Source organism: Dasypus novemcinctus, chromosome 1, assembly GCF_030445035.2.
Source record: "Dasypus novemcinctus isolate mDasNov1 chromosome 1, mDasNov1.1.hap2, whole genome shotgun sequence".
Classification (NCBI taxonomy): Eukaryota; Metazoa; Chordata; class Mammalia; order Cingulata; family Dasypodidae; genus Dasypus; species Dasypus novemcinctus.
In genome coordinates, this window is record NC_080673.1 from 132,405,179 (window position 1) to 132,425,884 (window position 20,706).

At 34.6% G+C, this 20,706-nt stretch overlaps 1 protein-coding gene across 1 annotated transcript; it reads right to left on the reverse strand.

Annotated features, from left to right (window-relative positions):
* Positions 1-472: 472 nt before the first annotated feature.
* AFP (alpha fetoprotein) lies at positions 473-20,251 on the reverse strand. Its single transcript, XM_004465312.5, has 15 exons — positions 20,136-20,251; positions 19,305-19,356; positions 18,190-18,322; positions 15,695-15,906; positions 14,552-14,684; positions 13,048-13,145; positions 10,400-10,529; positions 8,277-8,491; positions 6,550-6,682; positions 5,959-6,056; positions 5,255-5,393; positions 3,203-3,426; positions 1,962-2,094; positions 963-1,018; positions 473-620 (listed from the first exon to the last, which is right to left on the reverse strand). The coding sequence occupies exons 1-14, from the start codon at positions 20,218-20,220 to the stop codon at positions 974-976; spliced, it is 1,830 nt and encodes a 609-aa protein (XP_004465369.3). The 5' UTR covers positions 20,221-20,251; the 3' UTR covers positions 473-620; positions 963-973.
* Between the last annotated feature and the right edge of the window lie 455 nt (positions 20,252-20,706).

Here is a 20,706-nt window from a genome sequence, read left to right on the forward strand (position 1 = left end):
GGTATTCGATACATAGTTGTAAAGTTTTTAAAAAATTATTAACTGATGAATATAATAATCACAGTGGATCAAAACAACTATAGTACAGTTATACTTTAAAATGTCTGTGAATAGAAAAGTGAACTAGAAAGAAGAGAAAGTCAGATCCTAAATTTTGAGTAGCATCAGTCTCATTGGATCTTATAGGAGCATAATTTCTTTTCTCATCACATGATGATTAGTTAGAATATTTAAATGGTCATTTAATGAACAGTGTGCTATGGCAGCATCAAACAGTGCTTGACTTGGAAGAGTTTCCTAGTTCATCAAGAGAAATAGTCATCAGTGTTATAATATCCATCCTTGAATTGCTTTAATCTTTAATCAATACTCAATGATTTTCATACAGAATCTGCTTCATACAGTGGTACACAGATTGTTTAAAGAGATTATGTGTAAGCTTTAATAAATACACAGGCTAGGAAAAAGGAAACATTTTTGATATTTTATTTCTAGAATGTGGGAAGTCTCACAAAAAGTCTTCAGCATTTCATTAATCACAGAAAAAGTGATGAATCAGTTACAATTAAAGGGGAAAGTTCACACAAGGCCACAAAGACTCATTTTGTCTTCTCTTCTTCCTGCAACATGACAAAAATATATTAAATATTAATTAAATGAATAGGTATAGAATGCAAATGATTCTATTATTTTGTATAGAGGAATATTAAATATATAGGGAAAATTTTACAGCATTCTCTGAAGCTTTTGAAATAATTCAAAATAATTTTGAATTAGTTGAGTCATTAATTAGATACTGGGACACATTTTTGTTCCAGTGTTTTAAAAATAAATTATTAAAATGAATTATATTTATTTTTAAGAAAAAAACATTTAATAGTAGCTCTTAAGATACATCACATATGAACTGATGTTTGTGGAGAATCAACATTTAATTTAGCTTTGTCTGAATTCTTTGTTACCTCGATGTAATTTAAACTCCCAAAGCAGCACGAGTTCTTGAAATTAGCTTGGGGCCCTAAAATTAAGAGCAAAGAGATATCATTAGAGAAAGGAATGGATGATAGTGTTAACTCTCCATTATCCAGTAATGGATTCACAAGTTTGTAGATTAACATAGTTAAAAATAAAAATTACACATCTTTGATGCCAGCAAGTGGAAACAATGGGAGCCAGAGAGAGGAAACATCCTTGCATATCAACAGCAGAATCAGTTTTTCCCATACCAATCTCCAAAATCATCACCAATCCTCACCTCACCTTTCCCCTTTCTCCACAAATCCCAAAAGATTATAAATTAAGAGGTTTGCAGAGAAAAGACTGTTATTATTTTTTAATGCTCTCTACATCTAAATCAATCTTTTTGGGAAGCGGACTTGGCCCAGTGGTTAGGGCGTCCGTCTACCACATGGGAGGTCCGCGGTTCAAACCCCAGGCCTCCTTGACCCGTGTGGAGCTGGCCCGTGTGCAGTGCTGATGCAAAACTAACATCACTATACTTTCACTTGAATAAATGTTATACTTGAAAAAAATATTTTGAGTTCAAAATAAAAATATTTTTATCAATATTTCCCTGATATTCAGCCTATTTGCAAAATTACTTTGCTGTGAAATCCTTTTAATCCATTTAGCTGAATTGGTAAATTTTAGACTAGAAGCTGTCTAAACTATTACCAAATTATACCAATTACATAATCCCTTTAGAGTTTTCCCCACAAGGAAAAAAACAAAAATTACTAAATCTCTTGATATTTTAAAATTATAATTCTTCCTAATATTTAGTTATGAGATATCCATGATTGCTTTTTAGATCTGATAAAAATTATTGAATGTATGTTTAAATGAAATTCAAATCTTTGTGACATTATTTTAAAATTGTCAGTCTATGAAATATTCTTTCCATTATTCACTACAGAAATTCTGTAGCGAGTATTTTCACTGTGAAAATGAATGGCACACACCTCTTCTGCAAAGCAGTCTTCTTGCCCCTGGTCCTGGCAGCACTTCTCCAATAAGCCAGAGAAATCTGCAGTGACCACCTCAAGTTGTTCCTCTGTTAATTGCAGCTTTTGCTTCACAAGGTTAATCAGAAACCTAGATTTAAAACAAAGTGCAGGAGAAGTGTTATGCAGTGGCATGTTTCTAAAACCTTTCTGGTCAAGAAATTTCAGAGCCCTAGTAACCCTTTCTCTAAATCCTCACCTCACCATTCCAACTCCACACCCGACACAGTTTGTCTAATCCTTTATCAGAAAGACTGAGGCTAGAAACATGCAAGAGTTTGACCAGTCTGGATTTGTGCAGATTTTAAATGAAAGATGACATGAGAGTTCCTCTGCACTTAAAATTAGTGGAATTTGGTCTTTTCCTTCCTTTCCTGGAATATCCTTTCCTATTCACTCTCCTAAAGAGACCAAGATCTACCTCATTTTCCAGACTCTCAACTTCCACAATTATCACTCTCTTACCTTAATGCGGGCACTGCTAACTACCTGCACTACTCGTTTAACAATGCTTCCATGTTGGAATTAGTGTAGATCAGGGGAACACCGAAGGCTTGTCAGAGGAACTGGCATTCTCAGTGTAATTTGAAACATGTCTGATTTTAATAGTGATAAAATGAAGAATGGGTTTTCCGCCAAGAAGGGAGACCACAAACAAAGCATGCAAGCATTCAAATGCACAGGAGTTTGGAGAACGTGGGACTGGCATTGCCACTGCCATTACAGAATGTCCCACACAATGAGTTGAAATGTGTATACCATTTTATAACAATCATACTGCCTGGTTGAATCACTTTTTATGGTTATTCTTTTCAGAGCACAAATAGCATAAAATAAGATTCAACACTGTCTTTCCAGCACTTGAAATGGAAGTACCCAGAGTGAATGCAAAGATCTATCCTCTTTCCCCAAAACAAGTTGTCCAGTTTTTCTCACCCCAGAATGCATCTCAGCAATTGTTATGACTGAAACTAATCTATAAACAGAAAATTGTCTGCCCTACTGAACTTTTATAGACCTACTTCCCAATGAGGCTACCAGGACACTGGGACAAAACCATTTTGAAAGACATCCTAAGTGCTTTGAGTTAATGCTGCTATAGTAGAGAGCCCAACAGTGTTAAATATGCAAAGTAGGAGTCTCAAATACTATTTGATGTTCTCAGTCTTCTCCATGCTAGCAAATAAAGAATTTCTTACTCTTGCTTCCTTGTTTGCAGTTCTACACCCTGAGCTTGGCATAGATCCTTATGAAAGAGGAACTTGGCAGCAGAGAATGCTGGAGGGACATATGTTTCATCCACCACCAAGTTGCTGAAGCATGGCCTCCTATTGGCATATGAGGAACTACAGCACCGGCCAACACCAGGGTTTACAGGAGTTGCTTCATGCCTGATGCATAATTGTCCAATAATTTGATCAGCCTTAAGAAAATGAGAGAAAAGAAAAGGAAAAGATTGGACATTAGCCACAGAGTTTATTCAGGTTTCAATGATTTATAATTAATTGCAATAATTTTAATACTTAGTTATTCATAATTAATGTTATAGGAAATTGCTGTTGTCTTTGTGTAGGATCATGTGCTGCCATAATCTGTTCAGCTGCTTGTGTGAGATAAATGTCAGCATTTAGCAATAGATATTCTGTGTGGGATGCTGAAGATGGTCCTTCAGCTATTTATGTTCTGTAGATACTTGCTCCCAGTTATATACATTCTTCCAAAGGAAAGAGAAGACTCTGTCCTGACCTAAGGAAATCAGTATATGGCTTACCTTTTCCATATAAATCTAGTTGAACCTTCCATTTTATTCCTTTTGGTATATAGAGAATCAGCCCTTTCTCTTAAATATTTTATGTGTATAAACACATAAATATCACCTATATGATATTTTTAAAATGTGTATATGTTTACATAAATACATATTTGTATCTATTTATATATTATATGTATAATGTGCATATAATATATTTGTGTATAACTATATGCAGCTAATAGACAATATATAATTCTAGTTGAGAAGAAATAGGGCAAAAGTATATGTCTCTAAGTGTTAAAGCCTTTCCTAATGTGGAATCCTCCTACCTTCCAAACTTCAAAAATATTTCCTCAATACCTAGCAATAACTTATGAAAAGCTAACAAATTTTATGTGCACACTATGTTATCAAGGCCAGTGCAAAGTGAATTGTATGGGGTTACTTCATTTAAGACAGCCTTCCTGTGAGTATGGTGCCATCTTTATTCTCAAATTTCAGAAAACAAAAAAATAAAGCTTAAGAATTTTATAAATAAACAAAGTTTTAAAAAAATCTTTAAAAAGACAAAAAAATAAGTTAAAAAATAAAGTTAAAAAACACTTTAAAATTCAGATGACAAAACTCAAGCTTAGTAACATGACTAACTAGAAGTGAAAGTAGGATGGGAAAGTAAGCAGACAGGCTCCAGAACCTGTACTCCTGAACCATTACATCATCCTGCTTCCCTGCATCCTCTCAACATGTGGAATTACAATAAATGATAGAGATGATGCTTAACTCCTGACCTTTGGTGAAAAATCCCAAAACAGGAAGCTGAGAGAATAAGTCCTCATCATCAGAAAGAGAAAAAGAGAAAAAATAGATATGCAAGTTTGTCCACAATTGTGACTTTAAGGAAAAATAACGAAAAAAAAAATTTTTCAACCTATAATCATGTGTGACACTAGTGACATTAAGAGTTAAAGAGATTATTGGTGTAAACTAACTGGAGAGTCATTTTAATATTCAGAACATGTACTGTAAATGACAGAAAAAGGGAACAGATTTTACTCAATAACATAATATAAAAACATAAGAAAAAGAAGATTATGTTACAAATTGAAACAAAAGGCAAAAATGTAAGCATGGCTAAAAATGGCTAATCTTAATCTATCCAAGGTGAGACATTTTTATACATTAAAATAATATTTAATAAAAAGAAGAAATCATGAGCTGAATAACTTGTTGGCCATTCTACCTTTCCTGCACATAAAACATTGAATTATTAAATCAACTGGTTGTGCTTCTACCAGTCATTCTAGAAGAACAGGAAACCTTACCACATGCTAATCATTCAGATCTACCCTCTCATACCCACTCCAGCTGAAATGTATCAAACAATCCCAGGAAAACCATCTCCACATTGGTTTTCACCACTTCCCCTAAGTGGGAATGATGTGGCTATTTCAAGTAAAACAGCAGCAAGGAGATGGGACTAAAGATACCAGGTACTCACCTCTCCCTCTCCACAGGCCAACTGTTTGTCCTCCCTGAGCTGGCAACAAGCGACTGCTGCAGCAGCCATTTTCCTGGTGAAGGCCATCAGCTCCGAAGAGGTCAGCTGAGGGGCTTTCTTCGTGTAAGCAACAAGAAACCTGAAAGAAGCATTTGCCAACAAGTCCTGGTGAGTCACTCTTGAGTTTTGGACTCTGTTCGTTCTCAAAGACCCTCTATGCTAGCTGATTCTGATTTCAGAAGACATGAGGTCAGACGTTGGTCAGACATTAGTCTCGTCAACATGACCTTTTTGATATGTGTTTACACTAACAACTATTTGTTCTATTCCTATTATATCAACATATCAGATTGGGGGTGGAAGGACTCTGAGCAGAGGCTGACTCCTGTTCCCAACCTCAAAAGTTTCATTTATTTTAACTTTGATATCTTGTTGTTACATGTATGACAGAATTGCTATCTTTACTGATCAGACTTCACAGGACAATTTTGTTTTGCCCTGAAAGAGAGACCACCAGCACAGGTTGCCCTCATGGGAAAGGGGAGGGAAGGGGGAGCCTGATTTGGGCACTCAGATTGCACTGGCTTCCAATTTGAAACAGGAACTGAAATTCACAATTAGCCATGGATCACTCATTCAGATTTATATTTCTCTCTTCTATTAATAATCTTACATCACTAAAAATACTATTGGCAAAGACATACACATTTTGTAAGGGATATTCTCCTAATTTCTGGAAGAGGCCACAAGTTCGCTTTGCAATTGTTTGGCTCTCCTGGATATATTTCTCTAATTCTTCTTCCTGAAAATACAAACATTATTACATACTTTGTTTTCTCTTCCTGAACATTTTACTTTGTGTATAAAATTGACAAATATGACTTTATTCTATTGCAAAACCAATCTTAGAAGTTATTTTTAATATTTGAGAATTAAAGCAAGTGGACTTTGTGGTGCTTAAGTTTAAAACTTTATGATTCACAAAATTATTTCATGGCAGAACTCAGTCTTTGGATAAAGGCTTACAGTTTTTTCTGCACAATATTCTTGCCTTTCTGAAACGGTTGAAAACTAATAATATCTTTGTTGCATGCATCCAAAGAATTTTGGTTATAATATTTTTCTTTCTAAAGTAAGCCACTGATTTCTGACTACTAGTTAATAGCTAGTAATAAACAGCTAATTAGTGGCTATAACTAGTTAACTACTAGTCACTTTCAAGCAAATGCAGCATTTTTAATGTATGTTAGCAATCTAATTTTTCAGATTCTTCCTAAAATTCTAGAGGGACTTACCCCTTTATCTTGGCATTCAAGAGGATTTTCAGACTGGGAACAATTCTCCAATAATTGCTCATATCCTTTAGCAACCCTTAAAACTACTGTAACGGCAAACTCAGGATGTCTTCTTGAGTATTCATAAGTATATCTAAAACACATGGAAAAAAATGAAACTAAAAGACTTTCAAATGAATTATAGTCATTACTTCCCTAAGTTTTTCTGTGTATTATAGTATGTAGAACTTAAAAATCAAATAAATAAGCCTGGAAATCAAATATGATTGGATTGTATGAAGGCAAACCTATTAATACAAACTATAGTCCCTCAGTGTCCTGTAAAATGGTGTTTTGTTTCCCTTTGGAACTCTCCCTCTGGCTTTTCAATTGTGGACTTCACATTCATTCATTCAACATGTAATTTGTTAGTGCCTACTCTATGCTAACATTGCTTTAAACACTGAGTCAGTGATTTGTAAGATAAAATCTTTGCCTTCAGAAGCATACATTATAGGGAGCCCAGTAGAAATAAACAAGAAAGAGGCCATCTAATTTCAAGACGGATAAATCAACAAAGAGAAATAAAAAATAATGAAAGAGAGGGAAGGAGTGACTCACAAGGAGGGGTCATTAATTGGGAGCATGTGGTCAAGAAAAGCCTCTCTGGGCAGTTGACATCTAAGCAGAAACCTGAGTAAAGGAAGTCACACACATGTCTGATGGAGATCATTCTCAGCTGAGAAAATCTTACTGCCAAAAACCTTTCCATTTGAAGAACTGCTTCTATGGAACAAACAATTAGCTTTAGATGTAGATGGATATGTAACTTAAAGATAATTTATGAACCTATTAATTGCATCCTTAGGTTATAAAAATTATTAGTCTTCACCAATAATTTGTGAATATATGTTTCTTAAAACTGGGCTTTGTTCTTGTTTGCATAATTTTATTTAGCACTTCAAACAATGTGTGAATGCCCAATTTTAATGCAATGATGGAGTTGTATCCTAAGGGAGTATTAAAAAGAAAATTGGGCCATTCTTTTCATTACTACATTAGAATCATAGACTCTTAAATTTCGAAAGATCCTTGAAGATCATCAAGTATAATGTCTTAAGGCTGTACAAAACCCAACATATATACTGTACAATAAAGGAAAATGTATTAATTTGAATGCATGTTTCCCTTAAAAGCAAATAAAATGAGAATGTGGCCTATCAATAATATTATAACAAACTACTATACTGAAAATGTCTCTAAAACTGCTTTGATTGTCTTACAAAAATAAAGCATCTATTCAATAAATATCAGATGACCCATTGTATAAAAAGTCCTTCAATCTAGCATATTATATATTGAGTTAGATTTGGAAGGAAAGCTTTTCAAACATATACAGTAAAAGGGCACATTCTTAATTGTGCTGCTTCTTATCAAAAATACCGACATCCTATCTGAAAGCAAAATGAGTGGTCTGGGCTGGGAAGACAATGCTTCTGATTCCAGATATAAAATAAAAACAACTTCATAAGCAAGCCAGTTAATACCAGCAATGGTGAAAACCTCATTATCACAAATTGAACTCCCTAGATAGTTCTTCCCTAATACTTAAATCAACTTTAGCTCAGAACATTCTAGTATTATCCTTGCATATGGAGTCCCAAAACCATGGCTATCACTCCTCCTTTCAACACAGTCCACCACGTAATAGTCTTTACTTATGTGAACATACATCAACCGTGCATTACCTGGCCAAAAACAAATCTTTTTCCACTGAAGAAAATTGATGGAAATCTCTATCTCCTAAAAACCTTTTTAGATTTGGAGATAAGCCCTCAGGTTTGTCATCATTTTCTGCACGGATTATGCATTGAGCGAGTTCAAGTATGGGCAATTTGCAGCATTCTGCTATCTTGCTTGACAGAGTATCTTGTTGAGAACATATATAAGACATAATTTCTTGCTGTAATAGGAAAAATAAAGTGTAAGTTTTCAAGGTTTATTTTTAATGAAGGACCTCAGGACCAGCTCTAGGTATGAGAGGAATGGAGGGGCTAGAAGGGAGAAAAAAAAAAAAGAATGGAAGGGAGGGGGAGGGACAGGGGGAGGGAAGGAGGGAGAAAGGAAGGCATTTTACCTTGTCTTCCATTCTAGTGCTTTCTCCACACTTTGTCTTTCCTTGCTCCTTTCTACCTATCCGTATTTTCATAGGTCATAGTTTCACAGTGGTCAGCTAACCTACCATCTTATTTTAGTAGGCAACTTTTAAAAACAAAGGAGAAAGGTGCTCCTCAAATCAAAGGACATGCAGGTCCCTATATATTTTTCTGTGAGTATTTAAATTTACATTTGCTGCTGCTGTCATGACATGATGAGCGAACTTTCTGCTCCATCTTCCTCAGAACAAGCTTCAGCAGCCTACTGTCGCCTCAGGGAGCAGCCTATAATGAAATGGCAGTGTACCCAAGTGGCCATAAAAAGCCGAGCCATGGGATTAAAACTTCTGTGCATTCTCAGCAGGGACAATTAGAACCTGCGTTCAGGCATTAAAATCCAACTTACAGACCATAGTGCCGTTAATTTTTCCACTTTGAATCAAAAGGGTGATTATGAGTTCTAAATATTGAAAAATTAATTTTTAAACATGACTATACAAGTCAGGAAAATTGTCAGTGAAAGAACAAGAAAACTAACCACAAGGAAAAACAAAACCGTTTTTGTTTATATCCCTAGTATGCAGGCAAATAGATCTAAAAGAAAAATATGAATGAAGTAGTAAGGTCTGTCTTTGGGGTGGCCTTTCTGTTCATCTTTGCCAGCTCCTCACACCAGGATTCTCTACCTGTGCTCAAGGACCAGACCATCACCCTCACGCCTCCCCTGCTGCCAGGGCTTCTGGCAGCTTCCAGCGTGCCATGGGAGTGGGCTGAAAGGAGCACTTTATCTTCACTATTTCCAGCCTTTTGGAAACAATGTTCCAACCCAGTTATCAAGCTTTTTGAATATCTAAGAGCAATCATTTCAAATCTCCGTGGAGGTGGGTATATCACAAGGGACTAGGGAAGGAATAATGTTGGGTAGAGAGATGTCTCTATCACACACTGTCTAGGAAGTCTTGAGGTAGCACACAATAGGCCAGTGTACTATTGCATAAATTGCTACTGGCTGTGTCTTGCCCAAGGAATCTGTTGTTGGTGTCTTGTTGTTTGTTTTTTAATTCTCCTAGAGTTCTTTACTGACATTGCTCATTGGCATGGCTCCCTTTCTACCTACACAACAGTTTCTGGTGTTATTTGTATTGTATTCATTCATTTAACAAACTGTAACAGAGTGCCTTGCACATGCCAAGCATCATCCTTGAAGCCTATGGGGAAAACAGTAAACCAAGGACAGTTACTAATCTTAAAGAGGTCCCTCAGTCTTACCTCTCCGATCAGACTATAAATTCCTTGAAGTCAGCTTGTATCTTAATCACAGGTATCACTCACAGTGGATAGCACATAAAAAACTACTCAATATATATTTGTCAAATGAAAGAATAAGTAGATGAAAAAATGACTACACTAAGAGGAAATAATCCATCCCCCAAATCCTATGTGGAGACCTCCTGAGAAGTTATCATCTCATGCAGAAATAAGAAATGAATGAGTCCTGGTCTCACAAAAGGAGAGCGTCTTCTAAGTGAAAGGCGGGATCAGCAAAAGATGGTTTAAGCTTTACTGTCAGGGAGTCTGTAACTAACTTTACTCAGTCAGATACCATTCCCTATGACCAACTCAAATCAGACAGTCTTCTCCCTTCTATGAGGAGAGAAAAAGAAAAAGAAATTGCCACAGAAAATGTATCATATTTAGAAAGCAAGACGTTTTACCCCATCATGCAGACACTCCAGCACATTTCCTCTGCAACATTTCTTGTGTATGTGGGTCACATCCAGAGTCAGTTTCTGAATTTCAGTAAAATTAGCTTTGGAAAACTTTTGACTCAGTTTAGTAAGGGTTCTGAGGGAAAAAAAACAAATCAATCTTGTTTCTCAAAATTAAATAATATTTATAATAATATTATATAAATATAATATTTAGAGAATAATTAGTAATATATGTAATAGCTGTAGCCCCAAAGATGAAAGAGTAAAATGCTCTTATTTAAAAAGAGAAGGACAGGAAGCAGGTGTAGTCAGTGGTTGAGCACCTGCTTCCCATGTACCAGGTCCTGGGACCAATCCCTAGTGTCTCCTAATAAATAAATAAATAGAGAAGAAAAAGTGCCCTAAGTGTTCTCAATTACAGACCAGTATTTCAAGGCAGAGACTCTTCAATCTGTGATCTGGTCTCACAAATGGCATGGAAGTAATTTATCTTTCCCTAAAAACTTTCCTTGGGATCGAGATGAAACCTCTCCCTTTTTGTTATTCATCTCTGATGCTGAGCACCTGAAATCATTGTAGTGAGTAAACAGAAAAGACTAAAAGTATAAACAATTAAGATATAGAAAATTCCATTAGAATAATGGTGATTTTTTACTTGGAAGGGGAAAAAAAACTGAAAATTTATGGTGGTATGAATATATGCAAATCAACAAAGGGAGAAAACTGCAGAACAGACAAAACATTTCAGACATGCCATCCTCCCAAGCCATGTATTGTGGCCCAAAAGGGAAGAAAGAAAAATTCCATTTTCTTCTCTATATTTCCTTAAATTTTAACTAATGTCTGTGTGAAACCACTGCTCCCTAGAGAAACTGGTGTAGTTGCTATTGCTGCTGAAGGATTTTCTTTAAATATTTAGAACATTTAACATGTATCGCTTAAGGATGTCAAAATGAGAACGCCATTATAACATATATTTATACATAACATATAAAATAATTCCTTAATTTTTATTTTATTACTAAGATAAATTCAAAGAAAGTTCATGAACGAATCTTCAAATTTCTAATAGAATTAGAGGGTAGTTAAAGCCTAAATCTGACCATGTCTGAGAAGAAACTAGTCTGTCTTAAAATGATTTCCATGACTAAAAACTTCCTTCTAGATCTCTGCTGTGCATACACTTTTAATGTGTCGTTTAACAAATAAACATATATAAATAAAATGAAGTCTGAATTTCTATACTTAATACTCTTTGATTAACAGCTTAAATATTTTCCTATAAATATAAATATTTGAGTAAAATAGAATTTAAGATTACTTTAAATCAGCTATGTAATATAAAATTTTTCTAGTGGCCACATTAAAAAAATTTTTAAGAGAAGGTAAAATTCACTTTAATAATATATTTTATTTAACACAATATATCAAAATATTACCAAGTCAATATGTAATCAACATAAGAGCATGTTAATGAGATGTCGTGCATTCTTTTTTACATACCAAGTCTCCAAATCTGGTATATATTTTACACTTATAGCACAATTCCTCATTTGCTCTAGCCACATTTCAAATGCTTAGGAGCCACATGTGGCTAGTGGTAGCCAGCTTGGACGGCAAAACTCTACACCATTGGTAATTCTGATTCTTATATCTCATCTTACAGTCTCATTTGTCAGGGGACAGATACTTAGAGATTTCTGGCATGGTAGACAAACAGGTGTAATGAAAATAAATCATGACAGGGACCTAGAAAAGCACCTTCTAAAGACTAGAAATGTGGTCTTGTGCAACTTGCTTTATTCTTTCTGGGACTTAGGTAACTAACTGTAAAAATAAAGAGACTGAACTAGTTTTGGGGTTTGTTATTTAGATCCTTTTTCATTCTAATAAGAAAGATAAATAAATGATGAATGGATGAATAATTAGAGGTAGATAGGTAGGCATTGAGTTAGATTAATAGATCGATAGATAGATGGCTAGATAGATGGATAGATAGATAAACAATCAAGGATAAAGGAGAAACCAAATATGCTAAACGTAAGAGTAAGTAAGTATGCCCAATTGAAAAGCTCCAAATTTGCCTTTGAGTTTGCAGCAGCCAGGACAAGAGAACAAACTCCAATGAGTTATACTGCTTTCTTAAGATAAGAGAATACATGCTAGTTCCTCAATGACTACAGTTTTTTCTTCCTGAAACCAGGTTTTACTATTATTGCCTCAAGTGAATGTTTTCATAGGACGAATGATAGACACAATGGACCTATAACAAATTGAGAAGCGGATTTAATATAAATAATTCCTTGGTAAACCAAAAGTGTTGAATGATATTCGATAAGGTCTCATCTGTAGGAGCCTGGAAATATGGTCTAATAATGATATATAATTTGATTGAAGGCCAGAACTTGAGTATATAGCAGAAACATAAATAGTATAATCCTTCAATGTCTTCTCAAAGTATTATTTCAAACAGGAGAGCTGTTAGTTTCCTTCCAAAACTGCTATTCTATTCTATTATTCTAATCTAACTGGTCCTCATTAAAGTGAATCTCATCCTCTACAACAGCAACAATTAAAAAAATGATCTCAACTGCAAAAGTAGTGCTGGAGATTATATCTTCTTCCCAAAAAAGGTTAAAACTAAAACTTACATTGCTCGGAAAATCCGGGGTCCAAAATTTCTCATTACAGCACATATGTGTTGATTTAACAAACTGCTTTCTCTTAATTCTTTAGTAATTGATGCTGCCTGCATATGGAAGAATCAAGGTGTCAAGAAAACCTATGTTTACTTTTACAGGTTTTAATAATTAGAAAAACATAAGACAAAGGTAAAGCATGAACATAACACAAAATACATAACATAGCAAAAATAACAGCTTTTATTCTAAAAATTATAACTGCCATGCATTTTTGCATAATTTTTTTCACTAATTCATTCATTCATTAAGGTTAATGTATATGTATCTGTATCAGATAGATTTATTTAAAATATTTTGAAAACAAAAATATGGTAGCTTTCATATTTGGGATAATTAATGAACAGCTGTACTTTTAAACAGCTTTAAGACAGATTAAGTCTGCTAATTCCTTAAATTCCTGTTCAGTCACAAAAGGTAAGATTATGTCACAGTCTGACATTCTGGGAACAGTCAAAATTCTAAAGCAAACTTTGTTATCAGGTATTTGGTAACAATTAAGTGTAGATGATATTCTAGCTCTCTAAACCTAAGAAAGTTATTCATTTCTTTAAATCTAAATTCTCTTTTGTTAAATGAAAATAATACTTAAACTTCAAGATTGTTCTAAGGATTAAAAGAAATAATAAATATAAAAAATACATTGAAAAATAATACATATATATATATTTAGCACAAATTGTTACAGATTGAATTGTGTCCCCCAAAAAGATATGTTGAAGTCCTAATCCCCAGTACCTGAGATTGCAACCTTATTTGGAAATAAAGTCATTACAGAGGGAATTGGGCAAGTTAAAATGAGGTCATACTGGAATAGGACCCTTATTCCAATGTGACTGTGGTCCTTATAAAAGAGGAAATTTGGATAGAGAAAGACAACATTATGGATTGGTGGGAAACTATCAGAAGTTAGAGAAGGCATGGTACAAATTCTTCCCTACAGATTTCTAAGGATGCATGAACCTGCCGACACCTTGATTTTGAACTTCCAGCCTCCAGAAGTAAGAGACAATAAATGTCTCTTGTCTAAGCTATCCAGTTTGATATTTTGTTACAGCACACCTAGCAAAGTAAGATAGGTCTCTTTCACTTTTTTCCGGCCTGTGCTTCCTTCTTCTGCTCCCAATCCTTCTCCCCCATTTTCTTTCACTTCTTCTTTTACCCTCTACTCCTCTCCTTCCTTCATTTACATTTTTATTATCTCCCTTTATGTCTTTCCTTCTTCATCCCAACAAACTTTCTTCCTGATAATAAAATATATATGTTGGCTGGCCAGCTGGCTGGCTGGCTGGCTGGATGAATGAATGGATGGATGGATGGATGGATGGATGGATGAATTAAAAAGCGCAAATCCAATATTCAGCCCACAAAAACATTTTAACTTTGTTTTGTTTTTAATGACTCATATCCAGACAAGGCATTGTATTGCCAGTTAATATCCACATAAATATAATACCTTTGTTTGGAAGCATTCTACTGCATTTTCAGTTTTGCAACAAGGTGGAATTATTTTGTCATAGTGAGCAGCCAAAGAAAGAATTGTAGGTGCATATAAGAATGGATGCCTTCTTGCAATCTCATAGATGTATCTGTGAAATGAAATAGAGCTATAAGATTTACACACACATGAAAAGAAGACTACTAGTGCTTGATGCTAGACTCTGGAATTTGTTTAAAAATTCAGAAAACAAATGCATTTGACTTTTTCTTTACTGTATTTCTAAGAGAAAACCAATCATATTTGTTTCCATTTGCTGCTGACAATGGCAATATCTTTATCCTAAATAAAGATATTCATGAAGAATTTGGCAAGTAAAGCAGATTCTTCATCAGTGCAGAATGGAATTACCCCTCCCCCACACTTGGCAGTCTCCATAGCAAAGATGTTTTAAACACAGGCTACCTATTTCACTGGTCTAGGTAGTAACATGGAAGACAGAAAAGATTAAGAGTTAGACACAGGCTTTGCCTATAGAAAACCTCGGTTCAAATCCCAGCTGTGACCTCAGTCAATCATTTAAACTTCTAAGCCTCGATTTCCTCATCTGCCAATTGGAAAAGGGAGAATGAAGAGGAAGAGGTGGAGGAGATATTAAAGGTTGTTTGTGTGTATTAATCACACCATGTGAGCCAAGCACACAGCTTCCTAGAAGATGCTATTGTTCAATAAATGTTAACATGTTTAGTATCTTAAACATTCCTGAATTTCTACCATTTTCTTTTTAATTTCCAGGTAATTGAGTGAACATGATATAACAACTATTTGGCTCTGTAAGGAATTATTTTGTGCGATATTAATATATTTTTTGAAGCTAAAACAGAGATTAAAAGTGAAAAAACCAAGGTGCATCTCAGAAAACTAAAGAAACAGCTGGTGTGTCAGGCTTGAATTCTACACTGCAGTTTGCATGCTGTGGAAACGAGGTTGCGCTTAAAGTTTTTACTCAATTTCCTAGCAAGATCTCCCCAGATATAACACCAAACATTGTTTCTATTTTTCTGTGCTCTAGAGTTTATCTATAAATTGCAGAAACACTTGATTCTACTTGGTATTGTTCCATTTCTGGGTATTTCACCGACCTTTCAATTAAATCCTTACCGGTTCATAAACATCTTCTGGTTTTCTTCATATGCTTGACAACTCGTGACAGGTTCGGGAACTTGGAAGGGAGGGATGGATGCCGGAGCAGCCTTTTTGCGCGCTAATAAACAGTTATGTCTTTCCTCCTCACTTTTGCTGCAGCAGTTTGAAAGTCCATACTTTTCAGAAATTTCCTTTTCATGGCAAATTTCTTCCAAAAAGGCGGATAGCTGTAGAAAATATTTCTTTTTAATGATAGGCAAATGCTTTACTTAAACTTTCTATAGATCACATGAAAAGTTTTCTAATATTCATAATCAGAAATAAATATTGAGAAAATAATTTCCCATATGAATTCCAAAATATTTCGTTTCAGCCTCATGAGATTGCTTTCTTTGGTGCCTTTTCAGAAATGAAATTTTAATTTCCAACCTTTGACCACTAAACAAAATTATTTTATTTTAAAAAGAAAAAGGTCATGCAATATTTTGGCCCCCACTAAAATTTGAATTATTTTCACTTTTGTATTTTATGTTACCAGCAATTTTCTCCACTATATATAAGCTTTACTTTTTTATATAAACCATGCTGCAGTCATAGATACTCGTTCCATATGACATTTCTCTGATAAGACATTGATATAAAATTGGATTTTTTTTCCAGATAAAAATAAAAAATTATTTGATCAAATAGATATAGTATCAAACACTGTTCATGGGGTCTTAATTCAGATTTAGCTTAAAGTATTTTAAAATGCACATGCTCCCTTCTTTGCTCCATAATTTTATCAAAATCAAATAGGAGCACCAATATTCCAAAGAAAGCCTCTGATCAATATGTGAGTTTCATTCATGTGAAGAAACTTATTATTTGGCTTTTCTGACTGCTAATATTCAGAGAATCTTGGGAATCTTAGGACTTCTAATTCCTAATCCACATAAAAATCATGCCTCTAAGTTTGGACATAAAGTCTCAATTTATAGATGTTTTTAGAAGCTTATGAGGACAATAAAAAATGGAGATGAAAAACATGGATTTTTATTAAATTGTAGATTTCAGAGTTGGAAAGTACTTTAACTCTGACTTTTAGCAGTCAGTTGCAGACACATTGTCTTTTGGCCAATTCATCAATTCCTCCATGATAGGAGGACATTTTGTCTAATAATTGGATAGCTGTACTCAAAGGTGTTTTTTTTGCATATTGACATAAAATAAACAATAATAACAATTATTAATTGAGCCTCTGCACTGGAATATCCTTATACTGAAAAAGTATTGGTCGTTTATCTGAAATTCAAATTTAACTAGAATCCTGTTTTCTTTTGTTGTAGCTGCTTGTTAAAACTGTCTACCTTATCTATGTGCTATTCACCTCATGTCCACTCTAGTGTAGCGTATAGCATAATGAAGCCACTAAGGGTGTTAGTTCTAGAGCCAGATTATCTGGTTTAAATTCTGGTTCTGCCATTTGTTGGCTCCATTAAGAAAGCCACTTAACCTCTCTGTGCCTCAGTTTTCTCAACTAAAAGATTAGTATCTATCTCCTGGGATTATTGTAAAGATTTAATAAATTAATATCTGTAAGCAGGACTGATATCCTGCTAATAAGCCTCAGCCAGGGTCTCTTCAGACATCCATTGTCAGTGTTACGCTCTGTGTAACAAAATATTTTTAATGTAATCTACATATAGCATTTCTTAGAATAGTGTCCACCATACTGTAAGTGCTTAATAAAAATTACAATTATAGCCATCTCCATGATAACCCTGAAATGGAAATTATTATCCCTTATTTTTGGATAAGGAATCAAGTTCAAACAAATTAAGTAATATACCCATGGTCACCCACATAACCTTACTTCAGAACCCTTGCTTTTAGCCACCATGCTTATATTATCTCATTATAATAGACACCCATTGTTTTCTCTTCTGCCCTCTATAGTAATTCAGAATTAATCTAATACTTCTTTCATACAGCAGCTCTTCAGATATTTAAATGTATATCGTAGGCCATCCCTGTATCTTACCCTCTACATGCTAAATTTTGGTCAAATATCACAGTGCTTTATTTTCTTTTTTTTTTAAGATTTTTTTTCTCTCCCCTTTCCCCATGTGTTCTTTGTGTCCATTCACTGTGTGTTCTTCTGTGACCGCTTCTATCCTTATCAGCAGCACCGGGACTGCTGTGTCTCTTTTTCTTCTGTCATCTTGCTGTGTCAGCCCTCCGTGTGTGTGGCGCCATTCTTGACAGGCTGCACTTTCTTTCACACTGGGCGGCTCTCCTTACAGGGTGCACTCCTTGTGTATGGGGCTCCCCTATGCGGGGGACACCCCTGCGTGGCAGGGCACCCCTTGTGTGCGTCAGCACGACGCATGGGCCAGCTCCACGCGGGTCAAGGAGGCCCAGGGTTTGAACTGTGGACCTCCCATGTGGTAGGCCTATCCATTGGGCCAAGTCCGCTTCCCTATCACAGTGCTTTATTATCATCCCTGTCATTACCATTATTTACTCACCTTGTGTTCTAAACATCCCGCAGGCTGCTCACTGCCAGTAGGTTTTTCAATTACACTCAACACATCTTTCACCATTTTGCTTACTTCCTTATATGTGGCTTCTTGAATAAACTGGGCAAAAAAGATGGTAGCTCTGAAACAAAAAATACATAGTGATACTTAAGGTGTACCTTACACAGGGCTTGTTTTTCTCATGTATAGTTTTGCTTTCTTGTTTTCATTTTCTGTCTATATTATGAGGAGGCAGGAGATGATCTCTGTTAAAAATTTATGTATTTAGATTCTAACTGTCCAGGAAGAAATTTCAGTCTTCCCCTTGTCTGTTTCCCCAGTAAATATGTATACATCTGTTAAAAGTCACAATAAGAGGATTGCCCATAACAGTGGTTCCTCCTTTTGTGGTCACTCACCGACTACAATGCACTCATAATTGAGGGCATCTATATTCTAGATCGTTCTTTTTAAGAGTCAGTAATTAGACCTCTGCCTGTGTTTACTCCCAGCATGCTCAAGGCCTGACCCAAAAGTAGTGTACTCAGGTTTAACCCAAAGCAATGCTCATGCAGGTTTCTGTGGGCACGCAGTAGCAGCAGCACACTACTTTAAATTCCTTATCAAAAACTTTAGAAACATGGAATAGAAAGACATTGTTCAAGAGAACAACATAACTTCTGCAAATAACAGACAATAGACTATTTCACCTCCTGTGGTTTGCTACTGGGATTTAAATTGCCCACGGAGAAAGAATATAATAATATTATCTTACTGGTTTTGATTAGGAATATTACTGAATTAATACATGTTTGTCACGGATCAGACACTAACTGATCTTCTATTTCTAAGCTCTAATTTGATTTATGTGTTTATCATTTGAACTTTTTTGGTTTGCCTCATGGAACTTTAAGGAATCTATTAGTTAATATCTAAGGCATTGGCCATCAGTTAAGCCTCTTCAAATTCAATTTATATTCAATATAACTAACTTTTTTGGCATTGCCTAATTTGCTTTTGTACTTTAAAAACTCTTATAGCTATCCAAATTTCATTCGCTTACCTAACTAAAATTATCATTGATTTGCATATGTAAAGTTCATTTATATGAGAAACACACTTACAAGTCAACTAAATCCATCTCTGTAGAACACTGGAAAGAATGCAATACAGAAGCTGGAAAGCAAAATATATTTCATGATTAATGGTGCTTTCACTGCAACCAAGAAAGCAATTGTTACCTGTAAGTGTTTGGATTTAAGTTAGAACTATGCAATTTTAGAAATAAGACCTTAGGGATCACTTATCCAAATGTCTTAATTTTGTACTTGAGAATATTAGGAGACAAAGAAACAAAGTTAAAATGAACAAAATATAGCAATCTTAGCACTAAAATTCAGATTTCATATCTCCCGATTGTTTGGATTTCCCCTGTATGTGTCTAATTTGCTTGAAAAATATGACTAAAATTATATTCATTCTTCCTTTTGAACCATTTTGCTTGCCCAGTCATATCCTAGTCACAGTATTTCTTCTTCAGACCTTCATATAATAACCAGTTTTTCTGAAGTAAAGAAGAAAAATATTATTTATTTTATCAATCTGAGCGAGTTTTACACATGAAGGAGCCAGGGTTGTGGCCTGGTATATATTTACATATATTTGCAAAGTTAAATGAATAGTAAATAAATAAGTAATGTACATAAAATTAATTCACCATGGAACATATGAACCATTCACATAGATAAAGCTAGCACTATTATGATCTTAAAAATCTCTCTCATAAAGTTACTAGTTTAATCCTTTATTTAAATATATCCACCAATAAAACAGTTTTTCTCTGTAGGGAAAAATATGTATGATACATAAACCAAGACATAAATGAGTAAATGCAAAATTAAGAATATTAAGAGTTTTGATAGGAAAAGAAGAGAGAAAAACAAAAACTACTTTACCTATTCCATACGCATTTGTATGCATTGTTCTGGATTCACTAAAATTTAGTAGGAAAATTACAAAAATGGATACCACCCACTTCATGGTTGTAAGTTTTTGTTGCTGTTGGCAATGGTGTGGGCAGATAATTGAAAATCATGCTGAAGTTCTTTTATACCCTTTTCAAGCAATGCCTGTTAACTAGTAACCTTCTGTTGGTATATGTTACTTTATTTCCTTAGGTTGCAAATGGACCAATTTGCCAATAATTAACAGCCCAGAGATTATTTGTATTTTACGTTCAAGGACGCAGAGCTCCATGTAGAAAAAAAAAAAAAAACCTTGCAAATTCATTCCACTTGCAAATATAACAAATATCCTCAAACTACGGAGTATTCAAAGAGATGATTTTCCTCTAAGTTACACAATGACGAATTCTTTTCAATGAAAAAAAAATTAATGGAGTCATAAATAAAAGATAATTGAATTCCAATTAAATACATTAATCCATTAAAACATTAATTGATGCATATCATGTGCCAGTGAACACATTGGCCAACTCAGACTCTTTGTTAGAGAATACATTGTTTG

Excerpts from the sequence above, each read along its gene's own strand:
- AFP (XM_004465312.5), bottom strand. The coding sequence starts at position 20,220 with ATGAAGTGGGTGGTATCCATTTTTGTAATTTTCCTACTAAATTTTAGT. Across the intron at positions 19,357-20,135 it reads TACAAATGCGTATGGAATAG|CTTCTGTATTGCATTCTTTC; the intron begins GTAAAGTAGTTT and ends TTTGCTTTCCAG. Across the intron at positions 10,530-13,047 it reads CCCCGGATTTTCCGAGCAAT|AACCCTTACTAAACTGAGTC; the intron begins GTAAGTTTTAGT and ends TTTTTCCCTCAG.